General features: G+C 39.3%; 1 protein-coding gene across 1 annotated transcript in view; it reads right to left on the reverse strand.

Annotated features, from left to right (window-relative positions):
* LOC106514545 (tyrosine-protein kinase JAK2) overlaps window positions 1-15,589 on the reverse strand; it is a 37,449-nt gene extending 21,860 nt beyond the window's left edge. The window contains exons 1-2 of the mRNA XM_014003852.1: window positions 15,168-15,589; window positions 2,452-2,701 (exon numbers count right to left, since the gene is read on the reverse strand). Of these exons, the coding sequence (XP_013859306.1) occupies window positions 2,452-2,677 (226 nt within the window). The 5' untranslated portion in view covers window positions 2,678-2,701; window positions 15,168-15,589. The remainder of the gene's footprint in view (window positions 1-2,451; window positions 2,702-15,167) is intronic.
* Window positions 15,590-15,648: the final 59 nt, after the last annotated feature.

The following is a 15,648-nucleotide window of genomic DNA, read 5'->3' on the forward strand; positions in this document are numbered from 1 at the left end:
TCTCTCTCTCTCTCTCTCTCTCTCTCTCTCTCTCTCTCTCTCTCTCTAATTTCAGGCTCTGCAATTGCTCCGACACTGCCGCAGCCACGTTCTGCTTTGAAACGTTTCTTTAGTTTGTTATTGCTACGAGCTCTCATGCTAAAGCGAGAGTTCACTCCTCCCCACACTAAGAAAACAGGAGGGAAGGAGTCAGCTGAGCCCCTGTGTAGCGGAGCACAGACAGGGAGAAAGACGAAGTAAACAAACAAGTAAACAAACAAGCAGGAAAATCAAACTCATCGTCCTCATTTTTTTTACCGACCTCAAAAAAATTTATCGTGCAATTAATTGATTTAATGACTATCGYGACAGGCCTAGTTGCAAATCAGTGTAAGAAGCCTTTTGCAGAAGCAGATATGACCGTGCAAGCAACAGGTGGTTGTCTCAAAACTCACAGCCTTGGACCAAGCCACATAAAAAACGATGGCAAACGTGATACGACTGTGGTTAAACCATGAAAGAGACAACAGGAGTGAGACATGGCAGGAAAGCCAGGTGTCAGGATGCAAAAGAGACTATAATCCAGAAAATAATAATAAAATTTAAAATAAGGCTTAACAATCCTTCAAGGACGGCACATCACCTGTCGCCTTTCAAGCCAGAGATCTTCTGTTGAAAAATGAGCTGTAGTGTTTTAGTCAAACCTTGAAAATTATACCCAATCTCACACTCGGATGTTTCACTAACAGACAATCAGGGCGCCTGCAACAGGTAAACCTTTAAGCAAAGATACCAAGCTGTTGTAGCACTTAAGAGTATGTTGTGCATTTCTTTATCAGAACCATTGAAATGAGGCAAGAAAGAAATGAGGGAAAGGAGGAAATAAAATAACTTCTGTGAACGACTCAGGTTTGTAAAAAAGAAAGTTTAAAACAAAGTCAAATAAACTAACAGCWAATGTCCAACTTATTTTTTCCTCGCTAAAAAGGAGACATGTCATGCTTTTAAATCCCTCTTTTTCACATTCACATCCTTCAGCTGGGGTCTATATAAAGTGGAACTGCAATTTTTTGGTCTAAATTACTCCTTACTGTTACTCCACAAGCCCCTCTTTCACCCCTTTTCTGAGGTGTGTTTCAGATTAACTCATTTTGAGGCTGTCTCTTTAAAGTGCCTGTGACATAAAATTTTAAAAATAAATATATATAGGCATTATTGGAGAGATAACATTATTAGCAAATTGCACAAATAATTTCCTGCTGCTGAGATGAACAGTTGTTGAGATATTTGCAGGTGAAGTAACAGGAAGTGATGTCAAAGAGGAATGCCTGTATGGAACAAAGCAGTGATAAAACGGCTAACGACACAGACTGTAGAGACAAATCTGATGTTTCTTAATATAATTTTGTCACTATCAGAGAGAGATGAAGACGAGTCAGAGTTCAAATAAAATTGTTTAAATAAACAAAGATTACAGAGTTCTCTTTCTTAAAAAGTTCCCCTTTGATGTCACTTCCTGTTGCACTTTGGCTGAGCCAAGTTCAAAAGAAAATATGCCAGTTATGTGACAAAATGGGTAAAATCACATGTTATGCCAGGTTTCTTATATAAAAATGTGTTTTCTTTGACTTTTTGTATTCGATGGATAGGCGTGTCACATGCACTTTAAATCCAAGGGAGATGCTTTAAGCCCCGCCCCCCTCCAGCTTCCAGACTGGTCCATTCTAGTATAATAGGAGGTGTTTATAGCTATGTAGCAGTGTAGAAACTTATTTACAAATTAATAAAAAAAATGTTGCAGTTCCGTCACAAACAGTTTAACGTAATAGTTCAGGAAACGTAACAGAAAAAAGAGAAAACTTAACAGGTTGAAAAATTTGACCCAAAAATATATAATATAACCATATCTATGCAGCCCCAGGAGAGACTAAATTCAACWTTTCTGCACTTCTAGAGACTCCAAGGACACAGCAAAAATTTATTTAACGACTAAAAAAGTGGATTTGCCCATGATACGGTCCCTTTAAAACCATGTAATCAAGTGCTATGTTTAAAATATGCATTCAAAAATGAAATTAAAAGGCAAAAAGAAAAGTCTGTGGATGACGTTTGCACAGTCAGGATTATCTGTTTGAAGACTGGGTGTTTTTTTAAGTGAAGATCTCACAGRCAAAAGCAGAACTTTGCAAAGAAAGAAAATGTGGTGTTAAAAAGGAGGACGCATAACCAGTGTGCTCTTTGAAAGGTCTCAAGCATGACACGGCTTGTGTTCATTTAAACAGAACACGGTGAATCAACAGGATGGTGGCATTTCGCAACATTCTTGTGGTTTTGTTCATATGTGAAATGATTAATTTGGTCAAAAAGTAAGGCTTAGTCAAAGTCCCGACCTGGACTCAGGTGAATAAATAAAAAGACGTACATGATGCGTGTATGGACAAATGGAAGAACTGAAATTCCTGTGTGACTCACCACAAGCTTTGGCAGCATTGATGCACAGTTCCTCTGCTACATATTCTCCAGGTGGAAAGGTGAGTATGTTCTGAGAGAAGCTGCCACCCTSTTGGACCGTCCCCGGCTGGTAAAGCTGAATGCTTAGGAAAGCAGGCTTTGTGTCCTGCTCGGGGTCATGCCTTGTGCTGGGTGTTGGTGGAGAGGGTGAGGGTGGGTTCATGTCTGTTAGCAGGATGCAGGCCATGTGCTGCTTGTAAAATGCATCCAGCTGCAATGAAGAGAAACAAAAACAGGAAGAACCAAGAGTGAAKACGAGTCCAAAACACCACCAGAAACTGAATTTTACAAGACGACTAAACTCATTTGCATCAATGGTTCACAAAAGTCGTTATCAAGGACCCCCTCCATYCAGCTCAGTCTCTACTCAGACACGAACCCTGCACATTTAATCTGAGACACAGCAGAGCAGACAGCATCATCAGCCACAGAACAAGGTTTTTTAATTGGTTTTTCCACACCACAGTTAGACTGATGGCAAACAGGACTACAGAGCAGGTGCAAAAATAACCCTACACTACCTAACTTCAACGGTGACAAATAAAGGCATAGATACTACTCTCTCCATCTTCTTCCTCTTATCCGTAGTCGGGTTGCATAAGCAACAGGTCCAGGAGAGAAACCCAGACTTCCCTSTYCCCAGAAACATTTTCCAACTCATCCTGGGGGACCCTGAGGCGTTCCCAGGCCAGAAAGGATACATAATCCCTCCAGCGAGTCCTGAGTCTTCCCCGGGTCCTCCTACCTTTGAGGCGTTCCTGGAACACCTCTAAAGAGAGACATCCAGGATGCTTCCTAATCAGGGGAACCACCTCAACTGATTCCTTTTGATGCAAAGGAGMAGCGGCTCTACTCCGAGCTCCCCCCGGATGACGGAGCTCCTTACCCTGAGCCCGGCCACCCTACATTTCAGTCGCTTGCATCCGGGATCTCGTTTTTTTGGTCATGATCCACGCCTCATGACCACAGGTGAGGGTTGGAACATGGTCCGACCAGTAAACCAAGAGCTTTGCCTTTTGAGTCAGCTCTTTCTTCACCACGACCGACTGAATCAACACACTCATTACTGAGGACGTTGTTCCAATCTGTCGATCCATCTCCCACTCCATCCTACCATCACTCGTGAACAAGACACCCAGATACTTAAACTCCTCCACTACTTCCTCTACAGCCTAAAYTGAATCTGACATTTTATTGTTCTCTAGTTTTTTGCATATTTTTTGTATGATTTGAACTTGATTATGACTCAAAGAGAGCTCTGCACAGTAATTCCAATGTGCCTGGACTGCTGGTTTATGCACAAATGGTGAATAACATTTTTTGTTGAGGCTGATTGTGTTGTCATTGTGTACTCTTATTTTATTTCATTAAAAACTGGAGTGGATTACCAGGATACTGTGTGATGTGTTTTTAGTAGTTTGAGCATTTTCTGATTGGTTTTTAGAGCTGAGTTGGGTCAATGTAATGAGCTGTCAACCACAGGACTGTATGAGCAGCATCTGACATCATACAAAATACCAAAAACAAAAAAAAATACAATCTTGTAACATCTCTTCAGTGTCCTTTGTGTTATGTGCAATATCATGTGCAATACAATAATCATCTAAGCAATATTACCATCTATGAAATACCCTGTACTTCATTCTACCTGCACTATTATATTTTACTCTATTATTTATTTACTATATTATTAGCCATATTTCTTTTGTACTATGTAAATAATATGATATTAAAYCTTTCTTTGTTTTAACAGCGAGTTGAACGGTTCTCATTTGAAGTATTTCATTGCATTGTTGACTTGTGTTAACCTYCACATGACAATAAAACCAATCCAATCCCTTAACTTAACCTAACTTACCTGATCAATCTGACGAAAAGGACAAGTTTGTGACAGAAGAAAATCAAAAATACTCTAGTAAAACTGAAYTATCTCACCACAACATCACATTAACTTTGAAAAAATGAATGAATCCCCACCAACACAATCCAGCTTTACACCAAGTCCAAACCGCAGCTTCCTGAACCCTCCTAAAGGGGAATAATTTTGTATTAAGTTGCAGGTCTTGTTTTACCAGTTTTTATAAAATGAGTTGTTGGACGTTTCCATTTAAAAGAACCAACTTGACTGTAATGATGTTTTGGATTGTCAAAAAACTGTTTGTCGCACTCAGGAAGTCGTTTCAGCTTAATAATAATAATCAAACCAAAAGCTGGACCAAACAGTCAAAAACATCCTGACATCTGATCCCGGTTCAGAGGCAAACAAGATCCAGGGTTTGATAACAAGAAACAAAAACAATTCTAGAAATAGTTTCTAATAAACAAAACTGGAACTGCTTGTCTAAGTCACAGTTTGAGTCATAGCTCTGTATGACGGTCACGGTTTGTACAAGAAATTAAAAAAAAACATATGCCAAGTGTGTATTTTTTTTATGCAGACAACAAATCGCCCAGAAGCAAAGACAAGCATGTTAATCTGAACTATCTATACTTTATCACTGTATGGTACCTGTTCAAAACATCTGTGCCAAACAGGCACGCTACAAATACACGTACTGTTGCACCCGATGAAAAAATAATCAAACTGATGTTTTGTGGTGGGCATGTGATCTGTACAACAAATGCAAGGTGGAGAGTGAGGGGTACAGCTACAAGTTGGAGATTCCAGGAAATAAAGTTAGTAGCATCTGGTGTAGCTCATGTATAGCTGTTTACTTAATCCTGTGGTTTCCAACTTAGGGGGATGCCAGAAAGCACGGGGGTTCATATCCTTCAGCTCAGAGGTTGTAAAAGTATCAAATTATTGTTTGTTTATAAAAATCACCAAAACAAGTTCATTTGAACAATTAAAACTATGCATAACTCATTTCTTTTTTTATTTTTCAAATCTTTTATTTTATATCATTTATTACATTGATAAAGAGATAAAGGCTGAATGTGTCTTTGGGAGAGGTGGGGAGTAGTAAGGGATGCTTGGCTTGGAATTTGGAAAGGGGGGCTTTGAGGAAAATATTTGGGAATCACTAAATGAATCAATAGATTATTTGATGAAGCACTTGATTATTTAAAAAGACAGGTAGAAGCTAGCCTGGCCGTTGCCTTCATATGCAGTTCTGCTCAATTCTAGTTTCCCTTCACTGCTCCGTCTGGGATTTCTCCCATAGACAAGGATTTCTTCGGGAGAATATTCGTCTGGGCCAATCAGAGAACAGAAGGCGGAGTTTTGAACGACRTYGATTTTCTGCGCAGTGTCTGCTAGTTAGTTTAGCATACAGCAGTGGAGGGAGTGAATGAAGCCAGTCTGTGTTGATAAGGCTTCCAAATTAAATTTAATTTGTCTGACAAAGCAGCAGCTCTCATTTACAGCCGTCTCATTCGGCTCGGTACTTCTATCCTTTCAGTAGGGTTGTTTACAGCGCACGCAATTTCCGGTTAGCTTCTTAGCTTAGCCTCCTTCACAGCGACATACGTCGCAGCCAACCGATCCAATCATTTTAAACTTCAGCAGAGGCCACGCCTCCAGCAAGAATCGCTTCTCTATAGCCGCGAGTCCAGACCCTCGTACGAAGCAAAGTGAAGGACAAGGGTCTGGTTTTTACCAGGTTAGGTACAGAAGCCAAAGGAAGCTGCCGAAGTTAAAATTTACCACCAAGTGCTCAAAATCATGCATTTCGTTTTAATTCAACAAATCTGGGTCCAGATAAGACTTTATTTGGGTCCAGAGCTGGACCATGGTTCACCATTTGTGGACCCCTATCCTAGAGAGACTCCTCCAGCCGTGCTTATGGCGTAATGTACTACTCTTATGTTGCTGCTGCTTATGCCAGATTTTTAAACTAAGCTCATCTTTTGTTGAAAAATGGAAGAGTTTTAGTCGTTTTGCTCCAAACTTCCTTATGCGTGATCTCACACAATACTGCAAGGTGTTGCGAATGACCCTCGGCTAATACCGCTCAATATCTGTAAAACTGACTAAATTGCTACATTTGTGTTTTCTATGCTCACTTGGCTGTGGTGGCCATCTTGAAATGGGTTGTCTCCAACAGGTAATCAGCTGTAGATGCACGTCCAGCGATTACTTTCATCAAATTTCATCAAATTCTTACTGCAGTTTATGACATGTCACATGGTTGGAGTGTGAATAAAAGGAAAATACAGCTCTCTCACCAATTAGCCACTGTTTACACACCCTAAACCCATTTATCAGAAAACTAACAGCCAGAGAGGCAAAATGTGTGTTATCAGGCCTGCTGTGCTTTCTGAGGTCACGGACTATCGGCTCGGCCACATTTGACTTCTTATCGCAGCTTGACTCCTCCACTCGTTGCTCCGGCATCCTCTTCAACTGACACACGCAGGAATTTCACACCAGCAAATTGTGCAGCTGTCTTAAAAAACTTACCGCCTCATTCCTTGTTAGACYATTACAGTAAATCTGCAGACTATGAGCTGTGGAAATTAAAAMGCATAATTAAACGTCAGTTAAAGTTTCCGACCCAGAGAGCAGAGCTCGTCTGTCCTTTTTGCCTCTCGGATCAGTTCAGATGTAAATACTGAACCAACTGATGGGTATTTGTGGTTTCATTCTTACAGCTGCCATCGAAAAGTAGAATTCATGAAAGTGCTTAATTCTGCACACTTTTATCCAGCTCTGAAATTTCCAAGGAAATACTTTAAAGCCAGTTTTGCGGAAACTGACTTATAGTAGCTGAGACTGATCCACAACACTTATTTTGAGCTCAAACACATTGTGCAAGTTTTTATTTAAGGTTAATGCTGCCATTAACAATTCAGTCAACTCAATCTGCTCGATAGCAAAATATTGTATTCTCCATTGGATGGACTTTAATGACATTTTTAGGACACAACCATTGAATGTACTCCTACAACTGATTAACCTCTGGAGCCAATACAATTCAACAAGGCCACAAAAGCCAGCTGACCTTACAAAACACAAACATGTCTATAGTTCAGTTTATTTCACAAACATTGTGTAATTTCCAACACATACAGTATAATAAGTGCCACTCACTGATCTTTGCTTAAAACTCTGGTATTAACTGCTGGAGTTAACCCTGCTTTTATTGTTTGCACAATGTCTCGAGTCACTTGATAGGTTTTTATATACTTTCAGGAAATAATCACTGGATGTACATCTATAACTTATTAACTTTTGAAGTTAATCCAAAAAATGTGAATGCTCACTTACTTACGCAGTAACCGTTGAATTTATGCAAAACAGCATCTAACAGTCCACTTTTTTATTTTTTCATTTTGTCCCATTCGAGCCAAAAACAGAGATTACATATCTGAACCCACCCTCTGTTTGTAAAAAAATGGGAAATCCCCCCAAAAAACTGAAAGGAGAATCCAACGAGGAGAAATTCTGGAACAGACGCTTCTGGGTGCGGTGATCAGTACATCTCAAAACATCTCCGCCAATCACATAAAACTATTAATTTTATTTATTTTATTTTATTTATTTTTCACCAGTTGTAAGTCTGCTGTCACACTATAATGTTTTACATAACTTAAGCAGACTTATAAAAATCTAATTTACTCGTAGGTTATATATTCGATCTACGTTATGCATACATTCTGTCTTCAGTGTAGACATATTGTTTTTAGCATTGGACAAAATTTCCACAAGTTGTTTAAAATGTTTTAGTGTGACTGATAAGAAAGCACGTCTCCCTTCATGTTATTGTCTATCTCAAGGATTCTTTAACTTTACATTCAGAGGGTTAAATCAGATTTTAGGTTTTTGGAACAACCAACAACAATCAAATTCTTTTTAAGCTTGCTTCTGACTTACATCCTTACAAAACAATAGTTTTACAGTTGTTTTCTTCTGAACCTAAGCGGCTGTAGCATTTCACAGTACATCTTAATGTGCTCTAGTTTCATGAGAAACTTGAATGACAGATGTAACTGTTCCATTTGTCAAGCAGTCACAGTGTGAGCTTTCACACAGATATTTGTCGAGTACACAAAATTGCACAACTCACCATCCACTCGTTTTTCAAAACTTGGTTTCAAAGTCTGTCTTTTATTTTTTTGGCATATTTAGATAACACCATGGCAATGTGACACCTCTTCTCTAGTGACCTAGTTACTGATATGACACAGACCGAGGCTGAAGCAGAAAACTGCTTTGGCTCCCATCCTACAAAGTGATGTGGGTAAAAGGTGGAGCACAAAGTGAGGTCCACAGCCTAGAATATGGATTTCCCAGCTGTGTACTAGGGTTGGGTGATATTAGCATAAAAAGTATTCATGGTTAATTGTGCTATTTAGCTGATAACAATTAATTGCTGGGTTGCAGGTGATGTAGTATCGACACCACAAAATACAATGGGGGCAGGAATTAAATGCAGGCCTGTTTCCCTTTGTTGATTCAGCGTCAAAATACCAAAATTTTGTGCCGTGTGGTTGTTGCAACCGCTCCAATCGGGAGGGAAAAAAAAGTTTTTTGTGTGTGTGTTTGAAAGTAGTGCGTGATATCGGGCCAAAAATAATCCAACATGTTAAATTGGCTGTGTCCAAAATGACAGGCCGGGTCCTCCGGAGGACCCAGACTACCCGGTCGCGGCGGACCTGGTACTTGGTAGACCGGGAAGACCGGAAAAAAAAAAGAGGCTGTGAATTTGGACGGTCTAGCCTCCCCTCCTTACCCCGGCGTACGTCATGTCACCTATAGCAACTGTGACGACGCTAAACAAGCAAACTTAAATCAAAATTAGAAAAATATCAATACATTAGCATTATTAATATCACAAAACTATAAAATTAACTTAAAAGTATCATTTGAAGAACTAATTGACCTGCTGTAGGTTCATGTTTATTTCACGTTTTTATGACGAAAAAATAATACTTAAAAACATGTCCATACAAATGATAAAAGTATTAGAATTACAACCGCTAAAATTTTTTAATTTTTATATCGCCATATTTTTATTTAAAATGTATTCTTTTCTCTCGCTTCGTCCGCCATTACTAGCATGAAAAAATCTCCGGTCGGGCCGCAATGAATTATGGGATATGCTGGGCCGGGAAGGATCCATCAGACCTGTCCTTCGATTCGGGCCAAAGGAAGGACGTATTTGTCGGCCGCATCGGAGGAGTCTTCGGTTTTGGACGTCCTTCGTCGCGGCGCWGTGACGTATGCGGCCGACAAATTCGGCCTTCGGAGGACCCGTCCTGCCRTTTTGGACACAGACATTGTCTCAAACAGCTGCAGGTCAGCGAGATCCTATGGGCACAGCACACTCACCTGTGCACAAAAGGAGCCACATCTCTCAAACTGCATCATATCTCTTTTAATGCATATATAAGGTGAACTGGATCTGACTTTGCACACACAAGTTTGCATTTCTATCCTTTTTAATGCTACTCTGACTTCCATTCATCTCTGTAGCCTAACCCTGACTCCTACACCTCACCATTACTGGTGAACGCCTAACTCCTCCGGTGGACAATGCTGGTCTTTGAGGACCGCTGTCCTGCACGGCTTACTTGTTTCTCTGCTCCCAACACATTTGATTTAAATGAATGTGACATTACCAAGTGAATCTGGTGTGTTGGAGCAGGGAAACAAATCCAACATACAGGATCATGGTCCTCGAGGACCAGGACTGCCTCACCCTTRGAATCTTGCCTGACGATAAAAAAAAATAAAGCCCCGCTGCATTAGAACTGGGCTTTTACTCAAAAAGGACATGGAGTTGATTCGTATTGACTGAGTAAACAGGAATGTTGCTTCTAAAGTTCATGTTGTCCCTAAAAAACTCAGCAGACCCAGTCATCGTACCTCGATGCAGAACTGTTTGCTTAAGCATGTTTACAGTTCCCAGGAGTGCCTTTAAAGTATTTCTGAGCTTCAGACCCCAAACCTACTGTCACTCTGGGGATTAGAAGAGAAATTAAAACGATCACCTTTTTTGGGGGTAAATCTGTTAGTGCTTAGAATGTGAGCTGTGGATCAGTCTCAGCTACTACCACACCTAATTACAGGTCAGAATCTGTAAAACAAACTGACTTAGAGCCATTTTTGTGTTTTTTAAGGTCAGCTGGTCGTGGCAGCCATCTTATAAAGCAAGTTGGAGATGAACATCCAATGATTGCTTTCTGACAGTTTCAATAAACTGTGTTCAACGAGACATTTTGCTTAGAAACTGGCACATAAACACCCGGGGAAGGACAAAAACACAACCACCTGTTTGATGATAATTAAAAACAACCAGCTTCAAAATTTTACTTTGCTTCAACAACTTGCTACCAGAAGCCGACTGTTGTTCCCAGAAGCAGACATTTATGAAGATAGTCAAATGGCCAGAAACTCATGAAGGGAGATAACACAAATGTGCACAAAGGAATCTTTCTGCGGAAAAGTGTGGAGCTTTAACCGGGACAGACGTGTGGACAAATGGTGGATATCCGAGGGTTCTTYCCTGGGTGTGGACTCTAGTGGGAAGAAACCTCGTGCAGTGAGGTGTCCCGCAGCAGGAGGGGGTTCCCCAGGAGCTCAGTGCGGTGCATCTCGGGGGCTGTGGGAGGTGTGTGCAAACAATGAACATTGAACAACCGGGTGTCGACTGTTATTATGGGCCCTTTACTGTACCAACAACTTATCTTAAATATACATTTTATCACAATCCAGCTAATTAGGTTAAAAAAAGTAAAACATCACTAAAGGTTTGATTATTTGACCTTAAAAAAATAAGAAAAAAAATAGGAAAAACACCAAAAAAACATAATTAAAATCAATTTTCTGCTGCTCTTTCTACACCAAAACCAATTCAAACTTAATCTTGTTGGCTTGAAAATTAACCAGCTGTCATGACAAGAATCTGACAAAGAGAGAAACTATAAAACTGTTTCACATTTAAACTATTACCTTTGWGGTCAGATAAAACGTGAAACGGGGCCAGATTTGGCCCACGGGCCTCGAGTTTGACTCGTGTGACTGTTGACAGCCTGAAAAACATCTTTCACATGACATCATGACAGAATGTACAGACCACAGGAAAAGTGACATGAAAGTAAGATCTTTTCCTTTCCCTGCTGCAAAGCATGCGTGCACGTGTATGAAACACTCACGCAGCGCTGCCGAATACTCTCATATCAAAGTGACAGACTTGTGATCAACAACAACAACAACAAAAAAAAAGCTTTGCAGAGTAGTTTTTTTTATTCTGTACCATTCAAAAGCCACGACTTCCATCCATGTCATGTAGATTGCAGCTATTGTGAGCATTGAGTTACTGAGTGTGAACTACACGTGACAGGGTTGGTTAGGCTGCTGAAAATAAATTTAAGAACTCAGAAAGGCGCCAGCTGACAGAAAAGACTGCGACAGGTATCGCTTCGGCAAAAGTGCGACACCAACTTCTCACTTTCGTGCTTCTGCTTTTCTCATTTGAGAACTTATTTTTCGACATTCGGCCGGCTGATCGCGCAGCTCTGACCTGAATAAAACTTGCCAAGCGAGCTGTTAAACATGACCCCAAATTCAAGAATAATGTACCTTCCCTGCAGCGTGTCCTCTGATCACTGGCTTCCAGTAAACACCTAATTGAGATCTGGGTGTTAAGTGCTTTGATTAGACAAAACTGCCTACAGAGAACTGAAAAAAAATACTACTTGTTTTGTGAAACAGCATGTCACCCAAAAACAAATGAAAGCTCACTACCTTGATCCACTCAGGTGTCTCCATAACAGGATATACAGTCAGAATAAGAAGCCATATTAGTGTATTTTGTTAAGAAGGATTACTCAAAACCAGAGAAAAGCAGAGGCCACTATGAGATGTGAACTGGAAATTCTCTTCTCTGGAAAATAAATCATTTATAGAAAATCCAACAATTTCAAATCATATAACAGCACTGCTGAAGACGTGCACGCTTCACGTCATTCGTCCTCAGTTTTACTCTCTTTGCTCTTCTRTTAAACAATAAATAAATCTGTCTTCTTCAACCCCTTTTTCTGAACCCATTGTGAAAAAAACAGCAAATAAAAATAAGTACGGTGTACTTTAATTCAAGGAATGAAACTATGGAATATTGGGGAGTGATGTAAAAACTGCAGGACCACTGTGTACGTTTAAGAAAATGATAAACGTTGGAGTGTTAAAGAAATACAAAACAGTATAATGTGTATATATAAATTGTTGTTCTAGAGGGATTAGATGTTCTTGTCTTTTGTTTTAATAAGATTTTTTATATGATCTTTTTCTTGGGAAAAAAAAGGGGCATAAGATTTTTTTTCTCGTCTCTGCTGCCTTTCATTTCATTTTATTTGTGATTTTGATTTGCATATATATTTTTTTCTTATTTGTTTTGATTTAATGAAATGAATAAAGAAACTGAATTGAATATTTAAAGACTTGTTATTGCTTGAGACTACAGTGTTTCCCCTAAGGAATAAGTCTTGGTTGGTGGTGAGGTGGAGGTGGGGGATTACGCAAAAAAAAAAGGAAAAAAAAAAGACGCACGTGAGACTGTGTGTTTCAGCGTCAGTGACGCAGAATATGAACCACATTATCGACCGTTTTTGTTTTTTTGTTTTTCCAAGTTTGGCGTTTCATAAGCGAGGTGGATGTGGAGGAGCGACCGCAGAAATAGCTCTTGACGTGATTTGGCGTTATTTAAATTAAAATGACTACACGCTGTGGAATTCTTGGATAATAGTAGGGGAACCGCTGGACTATAATAAAGAAATACAATTAAAATACAAAGACATTTAGTAACTTAAAGATGACGTCATGCTTTTAAATCCTCCTGTTTCATATTTAAATCCTTCAGTTGGGGTCTATAAAGTGGGACTGCAATGCTTTCGTCTGAATTCCTCCTTATTGCAACTCCACAAGCCCCTCTTTAACCCCTTAGGTTGTGTCTCGGATCAACTCGTTTTGAAGCTGTCTCTTTAGATCCRAACGAGGCGCTTCGGTTGAGTTGATCTGAGACACACCTCATAAAACTGAATGATGTAAATGTGGAAAAAGTAGTATTTAAAATCATAATACGTCTCCTTTAACAGTTAAAAACGTAAATTACATTACTGATATTTTCTCTCTTTAAAATAAATGTGAAATATCTGACCTACAGTTTGTTTTAACAGAAACACTGATGTTAGAGATGTAAACAAACAGAAAATGCAGTACGATGAAATGAATTTAGATGACATGACACAAGTATGTGGTTTGTTCTTCACATAAAGTCTGAGTCATAATAGTGTTTACTGATGAATATGTGGATGATTGTACTTTGTAAACCCTTATTTGGAAATAGAATTAGCTTCTGTGATGGTTCAGGACAGACAGGAACTGKAAGCAGTGGGAGTTTCTGCTCATTGGGAACCAAACAAAAAGGTGTAACGTTTCCAACAAATCTCAAACTGCTCAACTTGAGGTTTGTTTTGTAACAAGATCAGATAAAAACAGCTGACAAACAGATTGGCATCTCGTCAAAGGAAGTCTTGCATCTGAGATTTTGGTCAGACGATTTACAGATGATTCTGTTAAAAAAAAAAAAACTATAAATCTGTGCAGCCCGGTACTAAAGGATCCAGGACCTGGGCCCAGTTGTTGGASATCCCTGTTCTAGTGCACCATCAGCACATTTTATTTCCAAATATCCACACTTCTAAGTGAGAAAAGTAGTTGCTGATTTAAGACATTGTCCTTCCTTATTAATGCATTAATCCCATAATCTAACTTACTAGAAACCAAAATGTTATTGAAACTTATTTTAATTTGCAAGTTCAAACAACTACCCAAAACAATCACATTAATTAGGCACATTAATGTTCATTTATATAACAACACCAATTCACAACTACAAGAAAAGTCATCTCAGGGCACAAAACAAAAAAATAAAAGTCTAAATCAGTGGTTCCCAAGGATGGGGGTCAGGACCCCTCTGTGGGTCATGAAACATCAAGTGAAGGTCCTCAGATCATTACTGGACAAGAATTTCAATGCAAATAAATTGTTAATGGAATATTTTCACCATAATTTTTTTCATTTAATCATGAATGAATAAAAGAAGGACCATAGTTATTGGGTGTAAGAAAATATTGATACACTGAAATATTGTGATGTTTTATTTCCTGATACAGTATCAATTCTCAAAGGCACTGTATCAGTTTTGTACTGCAAAATATGCATATATAAACCAGTAGTATCTGAGGTCACAAGTTTCTGCAACTGTTATTAAAAWGTTTGAAAACCAGTGGTCATTAATCCAATATAGATCACCAGTTACAGTCATTTCAATTCTAATAATACCACACCCTCACATATACGACATTATATAATGGCAATTAGTAAAAGTTATATAGGCTACTCAATTAAGCCATTAGATTGAAGTCTAATCTCAGTTTTCCTACACTCCCACATCACGAGCAGCACACAGCGACCGTAGGAAGAAATGACTTCCATTTAACAGGAAGAGGACTCCAGCCCAAATCTGCCAAACTAACATGGCAGCTTTATTCAAGAAAATATAATGTAATATTACAACAAAGTATGTTTCTTCTTCTTAATTTTTTATTTCAATTCAAATTTTTGATTTTTTTTTTTAAAGTTGAAACAATATAGTACAACATATAAAAATGTTATTAGCAGTGAAGGTGTTTTGTTTACTAAAATAAACCACACAAATCATGAACACACTCACTCAGCTCGCTCCGCTGTGATGTGGCCGCCCGGAATGCACTCAGGCTCCGTGTGAAGTCCAGCTTTTAACCCGGACAGGGGCTCGCTGCATCGGCTAGCTGTGCCACAAAAAAAAATAAAAAAAAAATAAAATAACCACGCGTCAACTCAACAAGCGTCACGTCGTCGATGGTGACTCCTCTCCAGCTGCCATGACGGTTCGAAAGCTCCTCACATCCTCTCCTCCTGATCCTAGTCGGCGCGCGAACTACAGAAAACAAACTACAACAACTTTTCTCCCTCCGCGGTTTTTACTGCGTGACGTTGATGAGTCGAGGCGGAGCAGGATGCTTCAAGTTGTTTGGTTTTTTTTTCATCAGCAGCTCCTCGGGAGATGAGTTTTTTTTTCTTCCGCGTGTCAAAACTTTGTAAAGCTCCGGTGTTGTGTTGAAAAACGCACCCTTGTTATAGAGATCCGCGCATGCGCATTCCAAATCGCGTTT

Source organism: Austrofundulus limnaeus, unplaced genomic scaffold (assembly GCF_001266775.1).
Source record: "Austrofundulus limnaeus strain Quisiro unplaced genomic scaffold, Austrofundulus_limnaeus-1.0 Scaffold20, whole genome shotgun sequence".
In the NCBI taxonomy this organism is placed as follows: Eukaryota; Metazoa; Chordata; class Actinopteri; order Cyprinodontiformes; family Rivulidae; genus Austrofundulus; species Austrofundulus limnaeus.